This window comes from Macaca thibetana, chromosome X, assembly GCF_024542745.1.
Source record: "Macaca thibetana thibetana isolate TM-01 chromosome X, ASM2454274v1, whole genome shotgun sequence".
In the NCBI taxonomy this organism is placed as follows: domain Eukaryota; kingdom Metazoa; phylum Chordata; class Mammalia; order Primates; family Cercopithecidae; genus Macaca; species Macaca thibetana.
The window spans coordinates 114,667,354-114,695,167 of NC_065598.1; the positions used below are offsets into that span (position 1 = coordinate 114,667,354).

At 43.7% G+C, this 27,814-nt stretch overlaps 2 protein-coding genes across 2 annotated transcripts in view; one reads left to right on the forward strand and one right to left on the reverse strand.

The window, feature by feature from the left end:
• On the reverse strand, positions 1-26,055 carry STEEP1 (STING1 ER exit protein 1). The gene is made up of 7 exons (XM_050776137.1): positions 25,846-26,055; positions 21,146-21,263; positions 7,274-7,315; positions 6,141-6,279; positions 3,666-3,755; positions 2,482-2,574; positions 1-1,905 (listed from the first exon to the last, which is right to left on the reverse strand). The coding sequence occupies exons 1-7, from the start codon at positions 25,967-25,969 to the stop codon at positions 1,843-1,845; spliced, it is 669 nt and encodes a 222-aa protein (XP_050632094.1). The 5' UTR covers positions 25,970-26,055; the 3' UTR covers positions 1-1,842.
• Positions 1-27,814, forward strand: part of NDUFA1 (NADH:ubiquinone oxidoreductase subunit A1) — a 970,503-nt gene that overhangs the window by 607,675 nt on the left and 335,014 nt on the right. The gene's annotated exons all lie outside the window — the stretch shown is intronic.

A 27,814-nucleotide genomic window follows, 5' to 3' on the forward strand; every position in this document is an offset into this window, starting at 1 on the left:
TCCTGTCCCAACACCTTTTAATACAGTTGAATGGATACAAACATGGATACAAACATGGATATAGGTATCACTGAAGCAGTGTGACATAAAATAATATCTATATATACAACACTCCTCTGCAAACAGCAAACGTAAAGTAAAAGATACCCAACAGATCATTTTGTTTATCTCGCTATCATTTCTTAATCTATAACATCTCCCTCCCATGTATCCATGCAAAGCAGCAGTACTAGCTGCCCGACTAGATGGTAGCTCCCTCCCTTGGGTTACTTTTTTTTTTTTTTGTAGAGACAGAGTCTCACTCTGTCGTCCAGGCTGGAGTGCTGGAGTACAGTGGCGCAATCTCAGCTCACTGCAACCTCCACCTCCCGAGTTCAAGCAATTCTCCTGCCTCAGCCTCCCGAGTAGCCGGGACTACAGGCGCATGCTGCCACACCTGGCTAATTTCTTTTGTAGTTCAGTAGAGACAGGGTTACACCATGTTGCCCAGGCTGGTCTCGAACTCCTGAGCTCAGGCAATCTGCCCGCCTCGGCCTCCCAAAGTGCTAGGATTACAGGTGTGAGCCACCCGGTCTTGGGTTACTTGACACCCTACTTTCATTTGGATCTGAGCTGTCCTACCCACTCACTGCAATCTGGCTTTTCCTTCTTTGAGTATACAATCGATATGGGATGGCTCACCTACAGCTTCAGTGTTTGAAGTAAAGAAAGCCTTATGAAGACTTTGGCTTTTAATGGGGTTCCTCTGACAGTAGAAAGATTCAAACCACAGCCAATTCCAAGAACCCTTCTAAGAACAGAGACAGAGTCACTTCAAAGGATCTGACTTGCTATACCTAAATATAATTCATGGTGCTTTTTCTATGACACACCATAATATTTTTTCCAAAAATCATCTGGAGACACTAAAGCACTGATCTAATCATAAAGTTTCTACACAGCTTAAGAAGTTTGCATCAAATGGACAAAAAATAGTACAGAAAACCTAAATACAGAAAAATTCAGAAAACTCCATCTCCTAGAAAGCAGGTCAAGGCTGGGCATGGTGGCTCACGCCTGTAATCCCAGCACTTTGGGAGGCTAAGGTGGGTGGATCATTTGAGGTCAGGAGTTCGAGACCAGTCTGGCCAACATGGTGAAACCCGTCTCTACTAAAAATACAAAAAGTAGCCGGGTGTGGTGGCAGGTGCCTGTAGTCCCAGCTACTAGGGAGGTTGAGGCAGGAGAATCTCTTGAACCCAGGAGGCAGAGGTTGCAGTGAGCCGAGATCATGCCACTGCACTCCAGATTTGGGGGCCGAGTGAGACTCCATCTCAAAAACTAAACTAAAATGAAATAACAACAACAACAAAAGGGAAATTACACAAGAGAATGGATTTGTGGCCGGGGCAGTGGTTCACGTCTGTAATCCCAGCACTTTGGGAGGCCAAGGAGGGCGGATCACGAGGTGAGGAGTTCAAGACCAGCCTGACCAACATGGTGAAACCCTGTCTCTATTAAAAATACAAAAATTAGCCAGGTGTGGTAGCACACGCCTGTAATCCCAGCTACTCGGGAAGCTAAGGCAGAAGAATCGCTTGAACCCAGGAGGCGGAGGTTGCAGTGAGCCGAAATCGTGCCGCTGCACTCCAGCCTGGGCGACAGAGCAAGACTCTGTCTCAAAAAAAAAGAAAGAAAGTCAAATGGACTCAGTTAAAGACCTCACTGAATGTAGGAGAACCAATGGGAAACGTAAAGCCTTCTGCTAGGACACAAATAAGAGTCTATCTATATAATCAAGAAATTACTTTGCCTCCTGATCTAAATGCTTGCCTCCAGTCTAGGGCTCAGAAAAAGGCCTGGTTATTTGAACTGGTTGTCAATCAAGGTCCCCTTCATTTTCGCTTTCTTGGCTTCCAGTTCAGCCTAGAAAGAAAAAAAAAAGTGTATGTCTTGATACATGACACAAAATTATCTTCCTTCCTTATTCTAACCAACCCAAACACTTTCCCTTAATGTTTATTTAGTGTACAAACTAGAATCACAGTTCCCAAATCATTATATACCTCTAACATCTACCTTCCAACCTTTCTGATGTTATAGCACACACACAAAAAATGCTATTTGTAGGCAAAATGGGCAAAAAGACAAGGCTGTGGCCATAGGAAATCAGCACAGCTCAGACTGCGCCACGGCATTCCAGCCCGGGCGACAGTGAGATTCCATCTCCAAAATATATAAAATAAAATAAAATAAATAAAATAAAATATCATCCTAGTTAGGGCCATAACAAGTATCATGATTTAGGGCCCAGATCCTGGGGTCACTACTACAGAGTAGGGTACACTGACAGTCACAGACCAGGGTTATAAAACTGGCAGCCAACTACTCTAGAAACTCCCAACAGATTTCCTAAAAGATTTCCCTGCCTGCTGGAAGGTCTTTCAGACCAAGACATCCAAACGACTGGGCCCCAGCACCTTGCTACCCCCTGCTACTCACCAGCTCTTGCAGTCGCCTCTTGCTCATGCCTTTGCGCTCCAGCTGTTTTTCAATCACTTTGGCATTCTGTGCATATGAGTCAGCAACTTCCCTCTGAAGGAAAAAAGGAGCATCCTTAAACCAGAAGTCTCACCAAGGAATAACAACAAAGACCTTAAGTCATAATGTATACTACTCAAATCATGAAATCATGACTAAAATGGCAGGACTCTGTTCCTTTTCCATTCTCCATCTTTTCAGTAATCCAGGAGCATTTAGGGTATTTTTTTGGGGGGAGGGAGGCGGATTTGGTTATTTTGTTTTTTGTTTTTATTTTTTTTGAGACGGAAACTGACTCTGTTGCCCAGGATGGAGTGCAGTGACACAATCTCAGCTCACTGCAACCTCCACTTCCTGGGTTCAAGTAATTCTTCAGTAGCATTTACATTTTAACCGAAACATTTGTAAAACAGCAGATGACATCTCGCCATCAATATTATACTGAAGAACCATGAAGGTAATTGCTACTACTACTGAGGACAGACTCACAAACCATCAGAGTTGGACTGGAAGGAACCTGAAATCATTCAGTCCAGTAGTTTCTCAAATTAAGAGGGATGAGGACTTTGCCCTCTAAGGCGTCTCTAAAAATAGTATGTGGGAAAAAAAATCACTGATCTCATCCAACTCCTTCGTTTTCATTTTACAGATGTCTCTGAGATTCAAGGAAACAGGAATGAGCTCACTGTCATAGTTTCTCTTCCTTTTTTTTTTTTTTTTTTTTGAGACAGAGACCTGCTCTGTCCCCAGGCTGGAGTGCAGTGGCGCAATCTCGGCTCACTGCAGCCTCCACCTCCTGGGTTCAAGCGATTCTCATGCCTCAGCCTCCTGAGTAGCTTGGATTACAGTCACGCACCACCACGCCCAGCTAATTTTTTTGTATTTTTAGTAGAAACGGAGTTTCACCATGCTGGCCAGGCTGGTCTTGATCTCCTGACCTCATGATCCACCCGTCTCAGCCTCCCAAACTGCTGGGATTACAGATGTCAGCCACCGCGCCCAGCCCACAGTTTCTTATCAGCAAAGCAGGGTCTCAAAGTGAAGTCTCTAATATTTCCACTACTCCAAGGCTCCAACTCCAGAGTCCCCTTTCCTCGCACCCTTCCCCCCCAAATTCCAGTTTCCTTAAGACCAGAGACACTTACAGCCTCAATCTCCTCTTCCTCTTCATCAATGGTAGACACAGTGACAGAACTGAACTTGCCCATGTCTTTGGTCCGTTTGGTCATCATCACCTGGAGTGGCAGGCAAGAAGTCAGTCCGGTTCATCAAAACAGGATCCATGAGCCGTGAGTGTGTGCGCACACGCCTGCGTGAGGGGCTGTGGGTACTGGGGGAAACACTACTTCTTTGGGACAGGCTGACCTATTTAAAAGTGCCAATGTTTTTATTTACATATTTTTCTAACATTTGCCATCAAAGGCTCTTTTTTTTATTATTACTTACTTTATTTTTTTGAAACAGGGTCTCACTCTGTTGCCCAGGCTGGAATACAGTGGTGCAATCATAGCTCACTGCAACCTCAAACTCCTGGGCTCAAGTGATCTTCCTGCCTCAGCCTCACACTTAGCTAGGATTACAGGCATATGCCACCACACCTGGCTAATTTTACATTTTTTGTAGAGACTGGGTCTCGCAAAAAAAAAAAAAAAAAAGGACGGAAGGTATAAAAAAGCATCCTTAACGCTTAATGTCTCAAGCTTGTATCCAACTCCTGGCCTCAGGCAATCCTGCTGCCTCAGCCTCCCAAAGTGCTAGGATTACAGGCAAGAGACACTATGCATGGTCCATCATGGGTTCTTAAAATTTATTTTTAATTACTTTTTTTTTTTTTTGAGATGGAGTCTCACTCTTGTTGCCCAGCCTGGAGTGCAATGGCGCGATCTCAGCTCCGTAACCTCCACTTCCTGGGTTCAAGCGATTCTCCTGCCTCAGCCTCCTAAGTAGCTGGGATTACAGGCATGCACCACCACGCCCAGCTAATTCTGCATTTTTTAGTAGAGACGGGGTTTCTCCATGTTGGTCAGGCTGGTCTCAAACTCCTGACCTCAGGCGATCTGCCCGCCTTGGCCTCTCAGAGTGCTGGGATTACAGGCGTGAGCCACTGCACCCATCCAATTAATTTTTTTTTTTTTTTTTTTTTTGAGACGGAGTCTCGCTCTGTCACCCAGGCTGGAGTGCAGTGGCCGGATCTCAGCTCACTGCAAGCTCTGCCTCCCGGGTTTACGCCATTCTCCTGCCTCAGCCTCCCGAGTAGCTGGGACTACAGGCGCCCGCCACCTCGCCCGGCTAGTTTTTTATATTTTTTAGTAGAGACGGGGTTTCACCGGGTTAGCCAGGATGGTCTCGATCTCCTGACCTCATGATCCGCCTGTCTCGGCCTCCCAAAGTGCTGGGATTACAGGCTTGAGCCACCGCGCCCGGCAATTAATTTTTTTTTAAGAGACAGGGTCTTACTGTCACCCAGGCTGGAGTGCAGTGGCACAATCATAACTGAAGGTAACCTCAAACTCCTGGGCTAAAGTGATCCTCCCACCTCAGTCTCCTGAGTAGCTAGAACTATAGGTGAACACCATCACACCTAGCCAATTTACTTTCTATTTTTTGTAGAGATAGGGTCTCGCCATGCTGCCCAGGCTGGTCTCAAACTCCTGGCCTCAAGTGATCCTCCCACTTCTGCCTCCCAAAGTGCTGGGATTACAGGCATGAGCCACCATGCCCAGCTTGGAACATAGTTTTTAATTAGCCTAATTCACTGTTTTTAATTGTTCAAAAAAACCATATGTAAAATAACAGATGACATCTCTCCATAAGAAGAGGAAAATTTGAAGGAAAATAATGTGAGTAAAAACCATACAATTTCTTTTTTTTTTTTTTTTTTTTTGAGACAGAGTCTTGCTCTGTCGCCCAGGCTGGGGTGCAATGGCCGGATCTCAGCTCACTGCAAGCTCCGCCTCCCGGGTTTAGACCATTCTCCTGCCTCAGCCTCCCGAGTAGCTGGGACTACAGGCGCCCGCCACCTCGCCCGGCTAGTTTTTTGTATTTTTTAGTAGAGACGGGGTTTCACCGTGTTAGCCAGGATGGTCTCGATCTCCTGACCTCGTGATCCGCCCGTCTCGGCCTCCCAAAGTGCTGGGATTACAGGCTTGAGCCACCGCGCCCGGCCAAAACCATACAATTTCTAATCTTACTCATGAGGCAACTGTAGAAAACAGAAAACACATAACAGGTGTTACAATTACATAGCGTCTGTTTATACACAAAAATGGCACCCGATTAATAAAGAATGCATCCATATACATGCTTGAGGGGACGAATACCCCATTTTCCATGATGTGATTACACACTGCATACCCCTATCAAAATATCTCATGTACCCCATAAATATGTGCATCTATGCACCCCTCAAATTGTTTTTAACTTTTAAAAAATAAAAATAAAGTATAAGAATATATCCATAAAGAAAAAAGAAAAAGAAATAAAAGCAAGAAAAAGACAAAAAAAAGAAATAAAAAGAATACATCCATAAAGAGCAGTTTCTCGTGCACTATAATCTTATTTCAAAACATGAGCTAAATCTAGAGCTATATTAAGCAGTCTCTCTTTCAATGGTTAATTACCTTCTTAGGAGGCTCTTGTTTCTGAGTATATATGTTCGTCTTCCCAAAGCCCTGGCCAAACTTGACTACCGCTCCATCCACAATGAAGGTAACGGGAGCATTCTTCGGCTGGGATTGGTAGAAGAGCGGCAGTCCACACCTGCAATGGCACAGTGAATTTCTGCGAAGTCTCATAATCCAAATTCCCAAAACAGCAATTTGCAAAGTGTGCTTAGACTCTGGGAATATTTCTGTTGGTGGCATAAACTAATGATTGGCTCTTCTCAGTGTTTCCTAAAACTACCTCTACCTGATAAGAATCACTTAGGCCAGGCGTGTTGGCTCACGCCTGTAATCTCAGCACTTTGGGAGGCTGAGGCGGGTGGATCCATCTGAGATCAGGAGTTCGAGACCAGCCTGGCTAACATGGCAAAACCCCGTCTCTACTCAAAATACAAAAATTAGCCAGGCGTGGTGGCGGGTGCCTGTAATCCCAGCTACTTGGGAGGCTGACACAGGAGAATTGCTTGAACCTGGGAGGTGGAGGTTGCAGTGAGTGGAGGTCGTGCCACTGCACTCCAGCCTGGGCAACAAGAGCAAGACTCTGTCTCAAAAAAAAAAAAAAAAAAAAAAAAAAATTCCTTTTTCTGGTCATCTGGTCAAAGATATAACTTTGACTAGCCTCTTTGGGGAACATATTGGTATTTGTGCTTAGTTGAAGTCTGAAGGCAGTTGAGATTATAAGGATAAAGACACAATGGGGGCCGGGCGAGGTGGCTCAGGCCTGTAATCCCAGCAGTTTTGGAGGCCGAGGTGGGCGGATCAACTGAGGTCAGGAGTTCGAGACCAGCCTGACCAACATGTCAAAACCCTGTCTCTACTAAAAATATAAAAATTAGCCAGGCATGGTGGCACGTGACTGTAATCCCGGCTACTAGAGAGGCTGAGGCAGGATAATCACTTAAACACAGGAGGCAGAGGTTGCGGTGACCCGAGATGGCACCACTGCACTGCAGCCCGGGTGACAGAGCAAGACTCCATCTCAAAAAAAAAAAAAAAGACATAATGGAGAGTTGTATCCAAATAATTATTTTCCTAACACATTATGCCTCTACTTGCCTATGCTTGGAGAAACCCACATTGTTAATACTTACTTTGCACATTTCTTCCTGTACTGTCGTTCAATGCCTTCAGGTCTGCACAGAAAATGGAAGTTAAAAAATAAAAAGATATGAACAAATCTCATAACGTATCAACTTTACTATCCCATTTCTTCAAACGCTAAGAGGGCCTTTAAAAGGTTTTCATTTTATAGGTCAACTCATTGGTTCAACATTCCTCCCTTCCTGTAACATTTATGGAAGCCCCTGAAATGGGTCAGGTATCTCCCTGACAAAGGAAGAGGAAGAGGAGGAGCAGCATAGTCATAATCACAGGTAGCAATAGTAGTTGCAGTAATAACAACAACAATAATAGCAGCAACCATTTATAAACCCTTTACTATGTGCCAAGAGCTATTCTAAAGCATACATGTATTAACTTGGCTGGGCACGGTGGCTCACGCCTGCAATCCTAGCACTTTGGGAGGCCCAGGTAGGTGGATCACTTGAGTTTGAGACCAGCCTGGCCAACATGGGGAAACCCTGTCTCTACTAAAAATATAAAAATTAGCCGGGCATGGTGGTGAGTGCCTGTAATCCCAGCTACTCAGGAGGCTGAGGCAGGAGAATCACCTGAACCTGGAAGGCAGAGGTTGCAGTGAGCCGAGTTCACGCCACTGCACTACAGCCTGGGTGACAGAACAAGGTTCCATCTCAAAAAAAAAAAAAGTATACATGTATTAACTCATTTAATCCTTACAACAACTCTGTGAGGTAGGTCATATTATTATTCCCACTTTACAAATGAGGAACCTAGGCCCACAGAGCATTACATGGCTTGCCCAAAGTTGTGGAGCTAGGAAGCAGAGGTTGAATTTAAGCCCAGGCAGTCAAGCTCAAGAGCCCACACAATACCACCTTAGACACCAAGTCATATACACAAGGACTCAATTCCACCCACACGGCTGCTTAACAGAAACCTGGGACTCATCCTTGATTCTTCTCTTCCCCTCATCTCCCACACCTACTTCATCAGCAAATCCTACGGACTTTATCTCCAAGAAAAGACCTTGAATCTGTCTGCTTGTCTCCACGTTCCTGCCACTATCTTAAGCCTACACCACCATTATCAACTCCCTGGACGACTGTAACAGCTCGTCCTGACTGGTCTCCTCACTTCCCCTCCCCTTGTTTCAACTTTGTAATAGGCAATATATGCATATGGTATACATAAGAGTATAAAAAAAAAATATCTTCCCCACTCATCCTCCACCCACCCAGTTCCCTTCCCCAGAGGCAAATACTGTTTCTGGTTTTTTCTGCTCATCCTAGAGATAGCTGATGCATATATAAGCAAAGAACTCTGAATGGTACATAAAGAAAATATTTTTTTTTCCTTTTTTAAACAAATATACAGTGTTCTCTACTTTCGTTCACTTAAAAATATAACTTGGTTAAAAAAATATATATATATGTGTATATATATATTCCTATCAATAGATAAAGAGCTACTTCATTCTTTACAAGGACCACATTGTATTCCTTTGTATAGATGAACCAAAATGTTTTTTACGTGTTGGATGAATTCCTAGAAGTGTGTACATTTTAAATTCTGGTAGATGCTGCCAAATTTCTCTCTATAGAAGTTGAACCAATTTAGACTCACACTACCAATATACTGAGAGTTCCTGTTTCCTTACAGTCTCACCAACACTGTATGCCATTAAATTGCATCACTGCCATTCTCACATGTGAAAAATGGAATCTTTTAATTTGTATTTCTTTTTTTAGGAGTAAAGTTACACATCTTTTCATATATTTAATAGTCATTTGCATTTTCTTTGTTTCGAACTGTTAGTTCATGTCCTTTGTTTATTCAGCTACCTTTTAATTTTACATTAAGGAAACTTGTAAATAATGAAGGGGCCTTGGTTATTCTCTAGTTTGTCATTTGTCTTTGACTTTTTCCACCATGTGGAAATTTTAGGTTTTTCTGTGGTCAAACCAATCTTCTTTTCTCACATAATAATTCATACAACTCAATAGCAAATAAATAATTAACCTGATTTTTTAAATGGGCAATGACCTGAATAGACATTTCTCCAAGACATATAAATGGCCAACAGGTATATGAAAAGACTAATCATCAGGGAAATGCAAATCAAAACCATAATGAGGGCTGGACGTGGTGGCTCACGCCTGGAATGCCAGCACTTTCAGAGGCCAAGATGGGCAGATCACTTGAGGCCAGGAGTTCGAGACCAGCCTGGTCAACATGGTGAAACCCTGTCTCTACTCAAAATACAAAAATTAGCCGGGTGTTGTGGCACACGCCTGTAATCCCAGCTACTTGGGAGGCTGAGGCAGGAGAATCACTTGAACCTGGGAAGCAGAGGTTGCAGTGAGCCAAGCTTGCACCACTGCACTTCAGCCTGGGCAACAGAGTGAGACCCTGTCTCAAAAAAAAAAAAAAAAAAAAAAAAAAAACATAATGAGATATCCCTTCACTCCAGTAGTTAGAATGGCTATTATCAAAAAGACAAGGCTGGGCGCAGTGGCTCATGCCTGTAATCCCAGCACTGTGGGAGGCCAAAGCAGGCGGATCACAAGGTCAGGAGATCGAGACCATCCTGGCCAACATGGTGAAACTCCGTCTCTACTAAAATACAAAAAATTAGCCAGGCATGTTGGCATGCGCCTGTAGTCCCAGCTACTAGGGAGGATGAGGCAGGGGAATCACGTGAACCCGGGAGGTGGAGGTTGCAGTGAGCCGAGATTGCACCACTGCACTCCAGCCTGGTGACAGAGTAAGACTCCGTCTCAGAAAAAAAAAAAAAGACAAAAGTTAAGTGTTAGGGAGGATGTGGAGAAAAGGGAACCCTTACACACTGCTGGTGTGCTGGTGAAAACGTAAATTAGTACAGCCATTATAGAACACAGTATGGGAGATTCCTCAGAAAATTATAGAACTACCCTATGATCCAGCAATCCCACTTCTTGGTATACATCCAAAGGAAATGAGTTCAGTATCTCAAAGAGATACGTGCATTCCCATGCTCATTGCAGCATTATTCACAATAGCCAAGATATGGAAGCAACCTAAATGTCTATCAATGGCTAAGTGGATAAAGAAAAGGTGGCACGCACGCACACATGCACACACAACAGAACATTATTCAGCCTTACGAAAAGAAGGAAATCCTGCCATTTGTGATAATATGGATGGACTTGGAGGACATTATGCTAAGTGAAATAAGCAAAACACAGAACGACAAATACTGCATGACCTCACTTGTTTGTGGAATCTAAAATAGTCAAACTCAATAGAAGCAGAGAGTAGAATGGTGATTGCCAGGGGCTGAAGGTGAAGGAAATGGGAGGTTGTTGTTCAACAGGTATAAAGTTTCTGTTATACAAGATAAGTAAGTTTTGGAGATCTAATGTACAGCATCATAACTATAGTTAACAATACTGTATTGTACATTCTAAATTTTTTAAGTATTCTCACTACCTACACACACAAAGAAAATGGTAACTGTGAGGTGACAGATACATGAATTAGCTTAATTGTGGTGATATTTCACAATGTACATGTATATCAAAATATCAAGCTGTATCCCTTAAACACATACAATTTTTGTCAATTATACCTCAATAAAGCTAAAAAGAATTTAACACATCATATTGATAGAATGAAAGAGAAAAACATAATCATTTCAACAGACACATAGAAAAAATGCTTGACAAAATTCAAAATCCCTTCAATATACTAAGAATAGAAGGGAACTTCCTCTACCTAATAAAGGACATCTCTGAAAAACCCACATCTGTTTACCCACGTCTTAGTGCATTTTCTGTTGCTGTAAGATAATACCACAGACTGGATAATTTATAAATAAAAGAAATTGATTTCTCACAGTTCTGAAAGCTGGGAAGCATAAGAGCATGGCTCCAGCATTGGGCAAGGGCCTTCATGCTGCACCATAACATGGCGGAAGGGCAAGTGAGTGTGAGAAAGCTTGGTTTTAAAACAAAGCCACTCCTGCAATAACAGACCTACTCACATGCCAGCAACATTAATCCATGCATAAGAGCAGAGCCTCATTAATTCATTCATAGGGCAGACAGATTAAGTTTCCAACACATGAACTTTTGGGGAACACATTCAAATCATAACACCACATAAACTAACATCATACTTTATGGTGAAAGACTGAAAGCTTTCCCCCTAAAATCAGGAACAAGATAAATATGCCACTCTCACTACTTCTATTCAACACTTAGAATAAATTTAACAAAAGAAGTGCAAGAAATGTACACTGAAAACTAAAAAGTATTACCAAAAGAAATTAAAGAAGACCTAAATAAATGTAAACACATTTTGATGTTCATGGATTGGAAGACTTAATATTGTTAAGGTGGCAATATTCCTCGAAAGAATTTCCAGATTCAACACAGTCCCTTTCAAAATCCCAGCTGGCTTTTTCACAGAAATTTAAGCTGATCCTAAAATTAATATGGAATTGGAAGAAATCCAGTACAGCCAAAGCAATCTTGAAAAACAAAAACAAAGTTGGAGAACTCACACTTCCCAATTTCAAAACTGACTAAAAAGCTACAGTAATAAAGACAGGGTGGTACTGGCATAAGGACAGACATACAGGTCAATGGAATAGAAACTGAGAGTCTAAAATAAACCCATACATATATGGTTAACTGATTTTCAACAAGGGTGCCAAGACCATTAAGGGAGAAAAACCCAGTCTTTTTAACAAAAGGTCCTGGGACAACTAGATAGCCACATGCAAAAGGATGAATTTAGCGCCCTACTATACACAAAAATTAACTCAAAATGAATGAAAGACCTACATGTAAGTAGTAAAATTATAAAACTCTTAGAAGAAAACACAGCTGCAAATCTTCATATGCTTGGATTAGGCAAACATTTCTTCTTTATTTTTGAAATAGATTCAGGCTGTGTCACCCAGTCTGGAGTACAGTGGTACGATCTTGGCTGGCTCACTACAACCTCCACTTACCTACCGGGTTCAAGCGATTCTCTTCTACCTCAGCCCCAAGTAGCTGAGACTACAGGTGTGCACCACCACGCCTAGTTAATTTTTGTATTTTTAGTAGAGATGGGGTTTCGCCATGTTGGCCAGGCTAGTTTCAAACTCCTGGCCTCAAATGATTCACCCACCTCGGCCTCCGAAAGTGCTGGGATTACAAGCGTGAGCCACCATGCCTGGCCATTTCTTAGAAATGACGCCCAAAGCACAAACAATGGAAGAAAAAAATCAGATAAACAGGATGATAAAAATTTAAAACTTGTGTGCTTCAAAGAATATCATCAAAAAAGTGAGAAAACAATTCACAGAATGAAATAAAATATTTACAAATCATATATATGATAAGGGACTAGTATGCGTAATATAGAATTCTTACAACTAAACAACAGAAAGACAAATACACCAATTTAAAAATGGGGGCCGGGCGCGGTGGCTCACACTATAATCCCAGCACTCTGGGAGGCCAAGGCGGGTGAATCACTGAGGTCAGGAGCTCGAGACCAGTCTGACCAACATGGTGAAACCCCATCTCTACCAAATACAAAAAATTAGCCAGGCATGGTGGTACGTGCCTGTACTCCCAGCTACTCAGGAGGCTGAGGCAGGAGAATCGCTTGAACCCAGGAGGCGGAGATTGCAGTGAGCCGAGATTGCAACACTGCATTCCAGCCTGGGCAACAAGAGTAAAACTCCGTCTCAAAAAAAAAAAAAAAAAAAAAAGAATTTCTATCTACTTCCTCTGTTTCCCCGTCCTTCCTAAGGTTCCCTTCCAACTTGACTGGCCAGGGCAGAGAGGAGGGAGGAACGATGAAGCAGGCAGGCAGGCAGTACAACTGAGGCAGATGGTCTATTGGTGAATGCCAGCTGTTTGGGCAAAACTCTGTCAAATTGGGTTTTTCCTCTGATCTCATACCACAACAACCCTCAACACAGAAGACGACTTCTGTGACCAAATGTATGTGGGGAAAACCCCACACTCCAATAAATGGATGCCAGCTAGGTGTCCTCCAATTCAGTTCTGACACTGTCTACTCGGACAGTGTCAGATGCCACAGGTTGAGGGCTTGGACCCCAAGACCGGCCACCAACCAGATACCAGTCGCAAGTCCAGGCTTCCAAAACTTTTTTTTTTTTTTTTTTTAAGACTGAGTCTCGCTCTGTGACCCAGGTTGGAGTGCAACGGCACATCTCGGCAAATTGCAACCTCCGCCTCCCAGGTTCAAGCGATTCTCCTGCCTCAGCCTCCCGAGTAGCTGGGACTCCAGGTGTGTGCCACCACACCCGGCTAATTTTTTTTATTTTTAGTAGAGACGAGGTTTCACCGTGTTAGTCAGGATGGTCTCAATCTCCAGACCTCTTGATCCACCTGCCTCAGCCTCCCAAAGTGCTGGGATTACAGGCATAAGCCACCGCACCCGGCCGCCTGACTAATTTTTGTAATTTTTTTTGTAGGGACAGGGTTTCGCCATGTTGGCCAGGCTGGTCTTGAACCCCTGACCTCAAGTGATCTGCCCCCTTCAGCCTCCCAAAGTTCTGGGATTACTGGCGTGAGCTGCCATGCCAAGCCAGGCCTCCAGAACTTCTGACCAACTAGCTTCAAGTTGGGGTTCTCACGACCCCCTCTTTGGGTTCGATTAATTTGCTAGTGTGGCTCACAGAACTCAGGGAAATAGTTAATGTTTATCAGTTAACTATAGAGGATACCACAAAGGACACAGAGAAGAGATGTGCAGGGTGAGGTAAGGGGCAAGTGGTTTGGAGCTTCCATGCCCTCCCTGGGCACACCACCCTTCAGGAACCTCCACGTATTCAGCCACCCAGAAGCTTCCTAAACCCTGCCCTCCTGGGTTTTATGGTAGCTTTGTTAGAGACATGATTGACAACCATGTAGAAATGTGATTGGATGAAAAGCACATGATCTAAACCCAGCAAGGCCTGTCTGTTCAGACTTTTCTTGGCCTCTGTGCAGCATTCCTTTCTCTAGGGCAGAGGTGTCCAATCTTTTGCACAACCTTGCAAACATACTAAAACCACTGAATCATACACTTTAAAATGGTGACTTTTATGGTATGTAGATTATAACTCAATTTAAAAGAAACTAAATCTCAGCTGGGTGCAGTGGCTCACGCCAGTAATCCCAGCACTTTGGGAGGCTGAGGTAGGCAGATCACCTGAGGTCAGGAGTTCAAGACCAGCCTGGCCAACATGGTGAAACCCTGTCTCTACAAAAATTAAGCAGGCATGACGGTGGGTGCCTGTAATCCCAGCTACTCAGGAGGCTGAAGTGGAAGAATTGCTTGAACCCGGGAGGCGGAGGTTGCAGTGAACAGAGATCGTGCCATTGTATTCCAGCCTGGGTAACAGAGTAAGATTCTGTCTCAGAAAAAAAAAACGAAAACAGAAACGAAATCTCTGAGTCTCTGAGGGTAAAGCTGAGGCATCCAAATTAAAAAACAAAACAAAACAAAAACTCCTCCAGATGATTCTGGCACACAGCGAAGGTTGAGAATCACTTTGCTAAGGTGTACATGAAAAGTAGAGTTGCTAAGGCATACATTATATGCATCTTTAGCTATACTGGATGTTGCCAAAGTGCTCTCCAAAGTCATTATAACTATTTACGGTCTTTCTGGTACTGTAGGAGACTTCCAGTTGCTCTTTGACAACACATGGGTATTATTTTCCCAAATGAAGGATAAGGAAATTGGGGGCCTAAAAGATTACTCGCCCAAAGTCACAAAGTGGTACTGCTTGGGATATAACTATACAGACTGTGCTGACCATCATCTTTAACATTCTGCCTCTCCATTTACAAGTATTACTTATGTCGAAGGTGCTCCAATTCACTGATATCACGGGACCAGGGCACTAACAATATTATTGGTTCTGTATACCCTGTCTGGTCCCACTGGGACTAAATTCAACCCCATACTAAAGGGAGAGATTCACCACATGGAGAATGAACTTCTCCTAGAATCCTGAAGTCAGCCAATCCCATAAGTTCAAGCTTTCAAAACGCATAGAAATATCAAATAAATGGGGCTGCATATTTCTCAATGAGTTAATCTTCAAGTACCAATGACAAACTGGATTTTGTCAAGTTTATAAAAATGTATCTATTTCTAACTATGTGCCAAGAAGCAGGCAAGATGTCTGTCCTAAGGGTTTCAGAAAAATAGGCAGGGTTCCTGCTCTCAAAAAGTTCATCTTATTGAAATGAGACTTTAATGTAAATGAGGTAAGAATTTCAAGTGGTATGACTATAAAGAAGTGATTAACATGAGCTAGATGTTTGGGATAATTGACCTTGATTTTCTTTCCTATCCTGAATCTCAAGGAATATATGAGATAGGGAAGACTCAATGACCAAAAACAAAACAAAACAAAACATTCTCGGCTGGGCACAGTGGCTCACGCCTGTAATCCCAGCACTTTGGGAGGCCAAAGCGGGTGGATCATTTGAGGTCAGGAGTTCGAGATCAGCCTGGCCAACATGGTGAAACCCCGTCTCTACTGAAAATACAAAAATTAGCCAGGTATGGTGGTGCGTGCCTATAATCCCAGCTACTCAGGAGGCTGAGGCAGGAGAATCACTTCAACCCAGGAGGTGGAGGTTGCAGTGAACCGAGATTGCACCACTGCACTCCAGCCTGGGCAACAGAGTGAGACTTCATCTCAAGAAAAAACAAATTCTCCATTCTGGCTGTGGTAGCTAGCCTCTAAGGTGGCCCCGAATGATCCTTGTCCCTGGTACTAACACCCTTGTACAGTCACCTCCCACAATGAATAGCGCTGACTTGTGACACCAAAAGGACATCACAGAAACAACTGTGCATGCCTTCTGAGTCATAGCCATAAAACACACTGCGGCTTTTGCCTTGCTCTCCTGAATTACTTACATTGTGGGAATCCAGCTTCCATATCATAAGGATACTCAAGCAGCCTTATGGAAAGATCCCTGTGGTAAGAAACTGAGGCTTCTTGCCAACAGTTAGCACTCAGCTGCCTACCATGGTAGGAGGAGGAATCTCCAGCCCTAATCAAGATTTCAGGCCAGGCATGGTGGCTCACACCTGTAATCCCAGCATTGTGGGAGGACAAGGCAGGGGGATTGCTTGAGCCTAGGAGTTCAGGAACAGCCTGGGCAACATAGGAAGACCCTGTCTTTACAAAAAAAATTAAAAATTAGCCAGGCATGGTGGCACATGCCCATAGTCCCAGCTACTCAGGAGGCTGAGGTGGGAGGATCACTTGAGCCCAGGAGATCGAGGCTGCAGTGAGCTGTGATTGTGCCACTGCACTCTAGCCTGGGTGACAGAGTGAGACCCTGTCTCAAAAAAAAAAAAAAGACTTCAGATGACTGTTTACATGGTCATCTTCTTAATCGCAGCTTCATGAGACCAGAACAACCTAGCTAAACTTGCTCTTGAATTGCTGAAAAGATATAAAATGATAAATGTTTGTTCTTTAAAAAAAAAAAAATCAAGAGAGTACTAGAAGATGAGGATGGACAGATCATAGAGTGCATTCAGGCTTAGATTTTTATCCAGCCAACTAGGAGTGTTTTCCTTGTACTCCACAATGACCCCTAAATGAAATCAGATGGGGAGGAAGGAGGAGTCCTTAATGGATTGGGCTAGACTCCTCCCTACTCAGAACAGCTTTCTGCTTATCAGTCTTATTTATTTATACTTCTGGGTAAGAATTTAATTAAAGAAAGGATTTTTCATCTAAAAATGTTTGAAAGGCATTGCTATAAGTGATGAAGAGTCACTAACAGATTTGAAGCAGGTGACTGACATAATGTGTATTTCAGATAATTCAAGCAGTAGAGAATAGACTGAAGAAGAGCAAAACTATAGACCAAAAGACCAGGTAAGAGGCCACTTCAGTAGTCTAAGCAAGTGATTCTGGGTACTGGAATAACGGCAGTGCAGCAGGGCTGAACAGGAGGAGGCAGCCACAAAAGAGACTAGAAGGCAGAATCGACAGTACGTGGTGAGTGACTAGATGTATGCAGGGGATGGTGGGATGGTGGGGACAGGTGAGACAAAGAGAGACTGACTCCTAGATTTCTCGCTGGGGCCACTGCACGAATCCTTGTGTCATCATAAGAAGAAGGAAAAGAAGGACTAGTATCTGGCTAATAGTAACAGAGACCTGACTGCAATGGCTTCAACAAAAGAGCTTGTTCTCTCATGTAAAAGACATCAGGAGGAAGGCAGTTCTGAGCACTGGTTGAGACCCAAGGATAGCAGGGCAAAGGCTCTGCAATTCTTGTGGCCTCTCCTTCCCAGTCTCAGACTGGCTGCTAGTACTCCAATTATCATGTCCATTTCCTAAGAAGCAGGATGGAATAAGGATAAAAGGGTAAAAAAGGCTTGAGGTCACCCATCAACTGACATCTACTTCCATCTCTTTTGCTTGGCCAAAGCTAAGTCATATTCAGAATCTTAGTTGTTGTGGGGAAGGGGACTGGAATATGCACCCTAACTTTACAGACACTCATGTATAGGAGGGTGTAGCAGAAGAGTGTCAGAGTGGTGCTGAGTGAATCAATCTGTGGTATTGTCCACAGTAGAGAAATGATGAGTTTGGCCTTCATCATGTTGGATCTGAAAGGTAGGACATCAGGTAAAGAGGTAGAGTAGGCAACTGGCTCTACAGTTCTGGGATACAGGAAGGCACAGTAGGCAGATTTAGATTTTATCATCAGCATAAGTGTAACTAATGCCATGTAAGGTGACAAGAATGCCCAAGGAAGGCATAAAGAGAGCAGGGACAAAAGCAAGATCAGAACCGTGTGGAATACCAATACTTGAGGGGCAGGCAGAAGAAAAAGAATCCAAAGGATTGAGAAGGCCAAAGAAGGAGAAGGAGGCTCACAAGAGCAGTTTCACATGGTGAAACCCTGTCTCTACTAAAAATACAAAAAGTAGCCAGGCATGGTGGTACACAACCGTAATCCTAGCTACATGGGTGGCTGAGGCAGGAGGATTACTTGAATCCAGGAGGCAGAGATTGCAGTGAGCTGAGATCGCGTCACTGCACTCCAGCTTGGGCAACAGAGCGAGACTCCATCTCAAAAAAAAAAGAAAGAAGGAAAGAAAACACGTAGCTAGATGTCAGCCTATAGCTTTTTCTGGTTCAACACTAAAGTTTCAATAAGGGCAGGATTCTTTGCTGTTTACTGGTTGTACTGGATTAGATAGTGACCCTTAAAAATTCACATTCTGGCCGAGCACAGTGTCTCATGCCTGTGATCCCAGCACTTTGAGAGACCGAGGTGGGAGGATCACTTGGGTCCAAGAGTTTGAGACCAGCCTGGCCAACATGGTGAAAACCCGTATCTACTAAAAATACAAAAACTAGCCAGGCATGGTAGCATGCACCATCTCAAAAAAAAAAAAAAAGAAAGAAAAAAGAAAAAAAATTCACATCCATCCAGGAACCTCGGAATGTGACCTTATTTGGAAATAGTGATGTTGCAGATACAGTTAGTTAAGTTAAAATGATGTCATACTGGAGGAGGATGGGCCCTTAATCCAATATGATTGGTACCCTTCTAAGAAAAGAACAGGCAAAGGGACAATACCATGTGATGATACAAGCACTGACTGGAGTGATGCATTTACATTACAAGCCAAGGAATGCCAAGGATTGCTGGTAAACGCCAAAAACCAGGAATGAGGCAAGGAAGGATTCTCCCCTACAATCTTGAGAGACAGCATGGACTTACCAACACCTTGATTTCAGACTTCTAGCCTCTACAACTATTAAACAATTTCTATTGTTTTAGGCCACCCAGTTTGTAGTACTTTATTTTTTTTATTTTTTGAGACAGAGTCTTACTCTGTCACCCAGGCTGGAGTACAGTGGCACAATCTCAGCTCACTGCAACCTCTGCCTCCCCATTCAAGCAATCCTCCTATCCCAGCATCCCGAGTAACTGGGATTACAGGCACACGCACCACCATGCCCAACTAAATTTTGTATTTCTAGTAGAGATGGGAGTTCACTACGAACTCCCGGTCTCAAGTGATCCACCCACCTCAGCCTCCCAAAGTGCTGGGATTACAGGCATGAGCCACCACACCCAGGCTGTAGTACTTTATTATGGCAGCTCTAGAAAACTAATACACTGGAATATTCCAGACTTCTAGGATAGTATCTGGAACACAGTAGGAACTCAGTAAATGAAATATTTGTTGCATGAATAGATGGATATTTTAATTCCTAGGATTGACCTTTCCATGACTTCTAGCACCTGCTGGTAACCATTCCCTAGTCACACCCGCACACACTTCTTGATACTCTCTCCTCTGTTTTCCACATCACCAGGTTCTTCTGGTTCTGTTCCAATTCTTTTGTCTGCCTTTTAAATATTCAGTCCTCTCTGCTTGCTCCACACTCTGTAATTTTATCCCTTCCCAGGTTTCAATTTCCCATATATACCAAGGACTCCCAAATCTAAAACAGAGCTAACCACATCACACTGCTGCTTAAAAAACAGAGATGGGCCGGGTGCGGTGGCTCACGCCTCTAATCCCAGCACTCTGGGAGGCAAAGGCAGGTGCATCGTCTGAGGTCAGAATTTCGAGACCAGCCTGGCCAACATAGTGAAACCCCATCTCTACTAAAAATACAAAAAATTAGCCAGGCGTGGTGGCAGGTGCCTGTAATCCCAGCTACTTGGGAGGCTGAGGCAGGAGAATCACTTGAACCTGGGAGGTGGAGGTTGCAGTGAGCCAAGATCACACCATTGCACTCCAGGCTGGGCAACAAGAGCAAAACTCTGTCCAAAAAAAAAAAAACAAAAACGGAGATGGCTCTTCATTGCTTACAGATTAAGGCCAAACTTGACCACTTCAGTACTTTACTCTGTCCTCACCCTAGTATGCATCAACCCCTTCCTGTAAAGTAACCTGTGCTCCAGTCACAAAGGACAATTCAGGTTTCTAAAGCACACCATGTTTGATGTTTTTAATGCTTCCATATTCCTTCCACCCGGAATGCTCTTCATTCCCTTCATCTACTTGGTGAAATCCTAGTTCAGGCTAAACACAAATGCGATCATCTTTTGAAGACTTTCCTGGCCACCATTCAGGACAAATGACCCACTCCCACCTGTTTTTCCTTGTGTTCAGAAGACCATCACAACAGGAGTCATTCCCTCAAAGTCACGAGCTCTTTAATGGTAAAAATCATACCTTATTCATCTTCACAGATCCAGTACCTAGCTCAGTGCCTGGCACATGGTATGCTCCACAAGATTACAGGTTGAATGAACTCATTCAAACCTGTACATTGTAAACAAACTACAGCTATCAAATGGCAATGGAGGGGCCGGGCACAGTGGCTTACGCCTGTAAACCCAGCACTTTGGGAGGCCAAGGAAGGAGGATCACTTGAGGACAAGAGTTCGAGACCAGCCTGGCCAACATGGTGACACCTCGTCTCTACTAAAAATACAAAAATTAGCTGGGCGTGGTGGTGCACGCCTGTCATTCCAGCTATCAGGGAGGCTGAGGTAACAGAGTTGCTTGAATCTGGGAGGTGGAGGTTGCGGTAAACCGAGGTCACACCACTACACTCCAGCCTGAGCAACAGAGTGAGCGAGACTCTATCTCAAAAAAAAAAAAAAAAAAAAAAAAAAAGCAATGGAATCACATCTGAGCACCATTTCAACAAAGCACAATAAAGATATTACTACATTAACAGAAGTTAGAAAACCACCACAAATGTCAAAGTATTGGGCCCAACTGACCTGTTCAACAATAGATGTGATATTTATATTATTCAGAAACAGACTCCAACACAATAGGGAAATCCTAAACAGGGAGCATCAACCTCTTACCTCCGCAGATACATAGTCTCCTCGTCTTCTGTGTTACAAAACTTATGGGCATGTTTGGCAGCATCAATCACACGGGACCGGTCCCGGGGCCTCATGGGCAATTTCTCTAACTGGCAGTCTGAAGGAATGGAGAGATTTGGTCACTAGAGTCACGGCAAAATATAGCAAATGAGTCACTGCAAAATATCCTGAGAAGTTTTGAATGGGGTCTCTAGCACTAGAATTTTCTACTGCAATTACTATGCTTATTGAAACCTATTACTGAATGTTCCGACTAAAACTGACTTTCTGTCAGGAGACCTTGGTATTTGGTCCCAGCTCTGCTACTACCCTGGTGATCTTTGGCAAATCACTTCCTCCTTCAGAGACTTTTGCCTCATTTGAAAGATGAGTAGATGATATTATCTCAAAAGTCCTTCCCAGTACTGCAATTCAGGTTTCTATGAGGATTTCTGTGATCACAGTACACTTGGTTTGTGTTATAATGCATTAGAATCAGAAGACACAATCAAGCATACTGGAATGCCTACGAGGAAGCACTGGGAAAAGTGGGTGTGTGCTAAGAAAAGGAGAGAGGCTGGGCGTGGTGGCATGCACCTACAGTCCCAGCTACTGAGAAGAATGAGGCAGGGCAATTACTTGAGACCAGGGGTGCAATGCTGTCATGTCCCATGATTCTGCCTGTGAATAGCCACTGTACTCCTGCCTGGGCAACACAGCGAGACCCTGTCTCTGTTTAAAAAAAAAAAAAAGAGGCCAGGCAAGGTGGCTCACACCTGTAATCCCAGCACTTTGGGAGGCCAAGACGGGCAGATCACCTGAGGTCAGTAGTTCAAGACCAGCCTGGCACAGCTACTTGGGAGGCTGAGGCAAGAGAATCGCTTGAACCCAGGAGGCAGAGGTTGCTGTGAGCCAATATCACGCCATTGCACTCCAGCCTGGGCAACAGAGCGAGACTCCGTCCAAAAAAAAAAAGGTGGGGGAGAGAGAGGGTAAGTGATTATATAGTACACAAATGATCCATCCTAGTTGGAGGAATTTTAATCTGAAAACAATGAAAACACAGTAAACAAATTAGGTACAGTTGTAAAACAGATTGAAAATTGATATAATGGGTCAGGCGCGGTGGCTCACGCCTGTAATCCAGCACTTTGGGAGGCCGAGGTGGCAGTGGATCACCTGAGGTCAGGAGCTCGAGACCAGCCTGACCAATATATAGTGAAACCCTGTCTCTACTAAAACATACAAAAATTAGCGGGGCATGGTGGCACACACCTGTAGTCTCAGCTACTTGGGAAGCTGAGGCAGAAGAATCACTTGAACCCGGGAGGCAGAGGGTTGCAGTGAGCTGGGATCACACCACTGCACTCCTGCCTGGGCAACAGAGCAAGACTCCGTCGCTCAAAAAAAAAAAAAGAAAAAAAAGAAAATTTATGTAACGCAAATTAAATACCTAAAGGATAACAGAGAAAGTCAAGTGGTCAGAGTAATTCAAGATGAATAGAGGAGATGAAGAGAGGAGTTAGAGAACGTTACGCAGTTTACGTGTCAGCTCATTTACTCTTCACAATGAATGGTTAAAGTAGAGATTTGTTGTTCCTGTTTTAAAGATGAAGGAACTGAAGTTAAAAAGGGTAAGAGATACACCATGCATCTAATAAGAAGCAGAACAAGAATTCAGATCCAACTCTAAGTGATTCAAAAGCCCATGCTGTTTTCACCACACCTCCTTACCAAGAATTAATTTCTTGGATAAATATGTGAGGGCCCTCTAGGTAGCAGGCACTATTCTAACACTGTGCTGAAGATTCAGCAAACAACAAAGCAGATAAAGTCTCCCCCCTGGCCAGGCACGGTGGCTCACGCCTGTAATCCCAGCACTTTGGGAGGCCGAGGCCGGCAGATCACCTGAGGTCAGGAGTTCAAGACTGGCCTGACCAACATGGAGAAATCCCGTCTCTACTAAAAAAATACAAAATTAGCTGGGCATGGTGGTGTATGCCTGTAATCCCAGCTACTTGGGAGGCTGAGGCAGGAGAATCGCTTGAATCCGGAAGATGGAGGTTACAGTGAGCTGAGATCACGCCACTGCACTCCAGCCTGGGCTACAAGAGCTAGACACTGTTTCAACAAAAAAAAGAAAGCCCCGGCCCTGATGCAGCTTCCATTCTAGTGGAAGAGGCAACATATTTTAAAATAATTATAATATGATCTTGGGCAATGGTTAAGTGCTAAATATTAAGCAGGGTAAGAGGACAAAGTGACAGGGATGCTGTTTTAGATAAGGTAATCAGGGAAGGGTTCTCTAAGGAAATGACATTTCAGCAGAGACCTGAATGAAGTAAGGAGGGACTGAGGGAAAAGTTTTTGGGGCAGAAGAAATACCAATTCCAAAGGCACTGGGGGGCCGGAACACTTTTGACATGATGGAGAAAAAGCAAAAAGGCCACTGTGGCTGAAGTGCAATGAGCAAGGGGAAAACTGTTAGGGGATGAAGCCTGAGAGGTAGCCACAGGCCTGATCAAGGGTCTTGGTATGGATGGACTTTGGTTTTATTCTCAGTCTTATATGAAACCATTGGTTTTGAACAGGACTCTGGCTACTATGTAGAAAACAGTGGAAGCAACGAGAGCAAGAGACTATGGTGCCAATCCAGGTGAAAGATGGTAGTAGCTTGGACTACAGTGTTAGAAGTGGAGGTGGTAGGCTGGCCACGGTGGCTCACACCTGTAATCCCAACACTTTGGGAGGCCTAGGTGGGTGGATCACTTGAGGTCAGGAGTTCAAGACCAGCCTGGCCAACATGGTGAAACCCCATCTCTACTAAAAATACCAAATTAGCCGGGCGTGGTGGCACATGCCTGTAATCCCAGCTAGTAGGGAGGCTAAGGCAGGAGAATCACTTGAACCTGGGAGGCGGAAGTTGCAGTGAGCTGAGATCGCGCCATTGCACTCCAGCCTGGGCAAGAAGAGTGAAACTCCGTCTCAAAAAAAAAAAAAATTTAGCCAGGCCTGGTGGCCCGTACTACCTGAGAGGCTGAGGCAGGAGAATCGCTTGAACCCGGGAGGCGGAGGTTGCAGTGAGCTGAGACCGCGCCACAGCACTCCAGCCTGGGTGACAGAGTGAGACTCTGTCTCAGAAAAAAAAAAAGAATGGAGGTGAAAAGAAGCAGTCAGATTCTGCATAATTTTCATGAAAGCACCTGTAGGATTTCCTTATGGACTGGACAGATGTAAGGTATGTGACAGAGAGAAGTCAAGACTGATTCCAGGTTTTGGTCTGAGATACTGGATGAATAGTGATACTACTGACTGCAATAGGGATGACTGTAAGAGAAACAATTGGAGAGCGGGTGTAGAGGGTCATGAATTCAATTTTCAGCACGATATGTTTGAGAGGCCCATTAGACATTCAAGTGGAGATGTTGAATAGGCAATTGAAGTCTGAGGAGAGGTGCAGGTTAAAGATGAACATCTGGGAGTTACCAGCACGTCGGTTGTATTTAAAGCTTAGGAATGAATGAGATCACCTAGGGGGTGGGTACAGAGTGAGAATAGGTGAGAGTACTGAGCTATATGGCCTTGGAATGCTTAAAAATCTGAGAGAGAAAAGGGAGCCAGACAAGAAGGGGAAAAATCTAAGGCCAGGCGTGGTGGCTCACGCCTGTAATCCCAGCACTTTGGGAGGCCAAGGCGGGTGGGTCACCTGAGGTCAGGAGTTCGAGACCAGTCTGGCCAATGTAGTGAAACCCTCTCTACTAAAAATACAAAAATTAGCCAGGCGTGGTGGCGGGCGCCTGTAATCCCAGCTACTCGTGAGGCTGAGGCTGGAGAATCACTTGAATCCGGGAGGCAGAGGTTTCAGTGAGCCGAGACTGCGCCACTGCACTCCAGCCTGGGCGGCAGAGTGAGACTCCATCTCAAAAAAAAAGGAAGAAAAAAAAAAAAGAAGAAGAAGAAGGGGAAAAATCTGAGGTAGGAGGAAAATCAGGTGAGTATGGAGTCTTGGAAGCAAATAAAAAACGTGTTGCAAAAAGAATGAAATGATTACCTCTGTTAAATGCCACTGAGAGAAGAATTAAAATGAACATTGATAACTGACCACTAGAACTGTTAACACGGAGTTCAGTTAGTAATTCTGCCAAATACGGTTAAGATGATGAGGTGGGAAGGAAAGCCTACCTGAAGTGAGGCCAGGAGAGAATGAGAAGTCAGGATGCAGAGACAGCCAATATAGGCAACTCTTTTGAGAAACTTTGCTATAAAAGCAGCAACGAAATGGGGTTATAGCTGGAGGGGAATACAGGATCAAGGGAGGGTTTTATTTTTGTTTGCTGTAACGTAAGAGCAACTGCAGCATCTTGGTATCCAGCAGAAACATTATAAAGTTTCTAGAGGCAGTAGTTTTTGAAGACAGTGGATTAAGAGGGAAATACAGTATGTTTGTGTTTCTATTTTTGTTTTCCTGAAGGAGTTTAGTTTTGAGGAAGGTCTGGATACAGAGTCACAAGGCTAAACAAAAAACAGGAAAAAAAAATGCCCTGGAGTGGGGCGGGGATGTGTAGGGAGGATTTCGTCGGAAAGAGAAAACCCACCAATCTTCGTTGAGAAGTGGTTCCCAGATCAGTCAGAGGAAATTCGCCTTCAAGAACCCGAAGTCTGGCTCCTGGCAGACGCCCCCGCAGTTCCCAGCTACTCACCCAGCACTAGGACCATCTGGCCGCACAAACAGTAGTAAACATGGAGGGGCTTCTCGCCGTCGTCATATTCCTCCCGGTCCCGAGTGTCAGAGCAGACTACTGACCGAGACACTACTTTCGGCATGGTTCCCAGGAGCAATCTGAAGACTCTACGCCAAGAAGAGGGTCGCGCCGAAATGACGTCACAAGCGCGCCTTGAACCTTTTCCCTGTGGCTGCGCTGGTCACGTGTTAGTAGAAGTCTTATAAACTTCCGGGCTGTCCTATCAGGATAAGATATACAGGGGTGCGCGTGGAGCTTCCCAGAACCTACTTTGTCTTGGCCAAGTTAGCTGGGACTCCTGTGATCTGGGAGTCGCTTCTCAATGAAGATTGGTGGGCACCCTTAATATTATATAAATTATTCACATTTCTATAACGCATGAATTTATATGTATATATACACATATGTATGTATAAGACCAGCTAAATAAAGAACTATGCATTATATAGTCTATATTATATATATATGATACTGACTTAGGTGTGTTTCTAAATATGATTTTGATTTTAATGACTATTCCGGATGAGTACCTAATTTTTTAGGTATCTTATTTTTTTAGTTGATATCATTCACATAACATAAAATTCACCTTTTAAAATGTGTTATTGAGTGGTTTTTAGTGTATTCACAAAGTTGTGTAACCATCACCACTAATTCCAGAACATTTCCATCATCTCAAAAAGAAATCTTATACCCATGAGTAGTCACCACCACCCCTACCCCCCAACTTCCCAGCCTGCGGCAACCACTAATCTACTTTTTATCTCTGTGGATTTGCCTATTCTGGACATTTCATATAAATGGAATCCTACAATATGTGGCCATTTGTCCGGCTTCTTTCATTTACCATAATGTTTTCAAGGTTCATCCATGTTACAGTACTGCTTTCCTTTTTATGGCTGAATAATATTTCATCATATGGATATGATGGATACATTTTGGATACATATGGATACATTTTGTTAATCCATTCATCAATTGTCGGACAACGGGGATGTTTTCACTTTTTGGTTATTATATAGATAATGCTGCTATGAACATTCATGTACAAGAATACTTCCGCCGCAAATTTGTGTGGGAATATAACTCTGGATTTTTAACTTTTGACAGCACGAGAAGTGATTAAAGCACCTTGACATTGTGATTCAAACAATGTTAAATGTCATTGAGTGACTTTACTGCGGTACAAGTTTCAGGTATAAACACTGTTCTGCCTTATAATTTTAGGTTAAATTCATTAAGGAACATTACTAAGTCTATGGCAAAAGCCATTTTAAAAAACTATTCATGTTCAATAATAGTGGTCAAAGGTGGGGTTCTTCTCATTTAGAAAATTTTCTAAAATTTTAGCCTCCCAAGTAGCTAGGATTACAGGCACGCAGCACCACACCCAGCTATTTATAGATGGGGTTTTGCCATGTTGGCCAGGCTGGTCTTGAACTCCTGGCCTCAATTAATCTGCCTGCCTCGACCTCCCAAAGTGCTGAGATTACAGGTGTAAGCCACTGCACCCGGCCTAGAAAATTTTCAATCTCAGCCCTGTGCTCAAGAAAGTCTCAAAACCTCACCGCTTTTGAATTGCTATTCATAGGGCAAGTCAGAAATATTTAACTTATGTTTCCGGAAAAAAAAAAAATGGAACTGACAATGGTTTAATCCATGAGAGTGAATGAACTTTGCGGTTTTGTTTTTTCTTTCTTTTCTTTTTTTTTTTTTTAGATGGAGTCTTGCTCTGTCACCCAGGCTGGAGTGCAGTAGCACCATCTCAGTTCACTGCAACCTCCGCCTCCTGGGTTCAAGCAATTCTCTGCCTCAGCCTCCTGAGTAGCTGGGATTATAGGCGCCCGCCACCATGCCCAGCTATTTTTTTTTTAGTTTTAGTAGAGATGGGGATTCATCATGTTGGCCAGACTGGTCTTGAACTGCT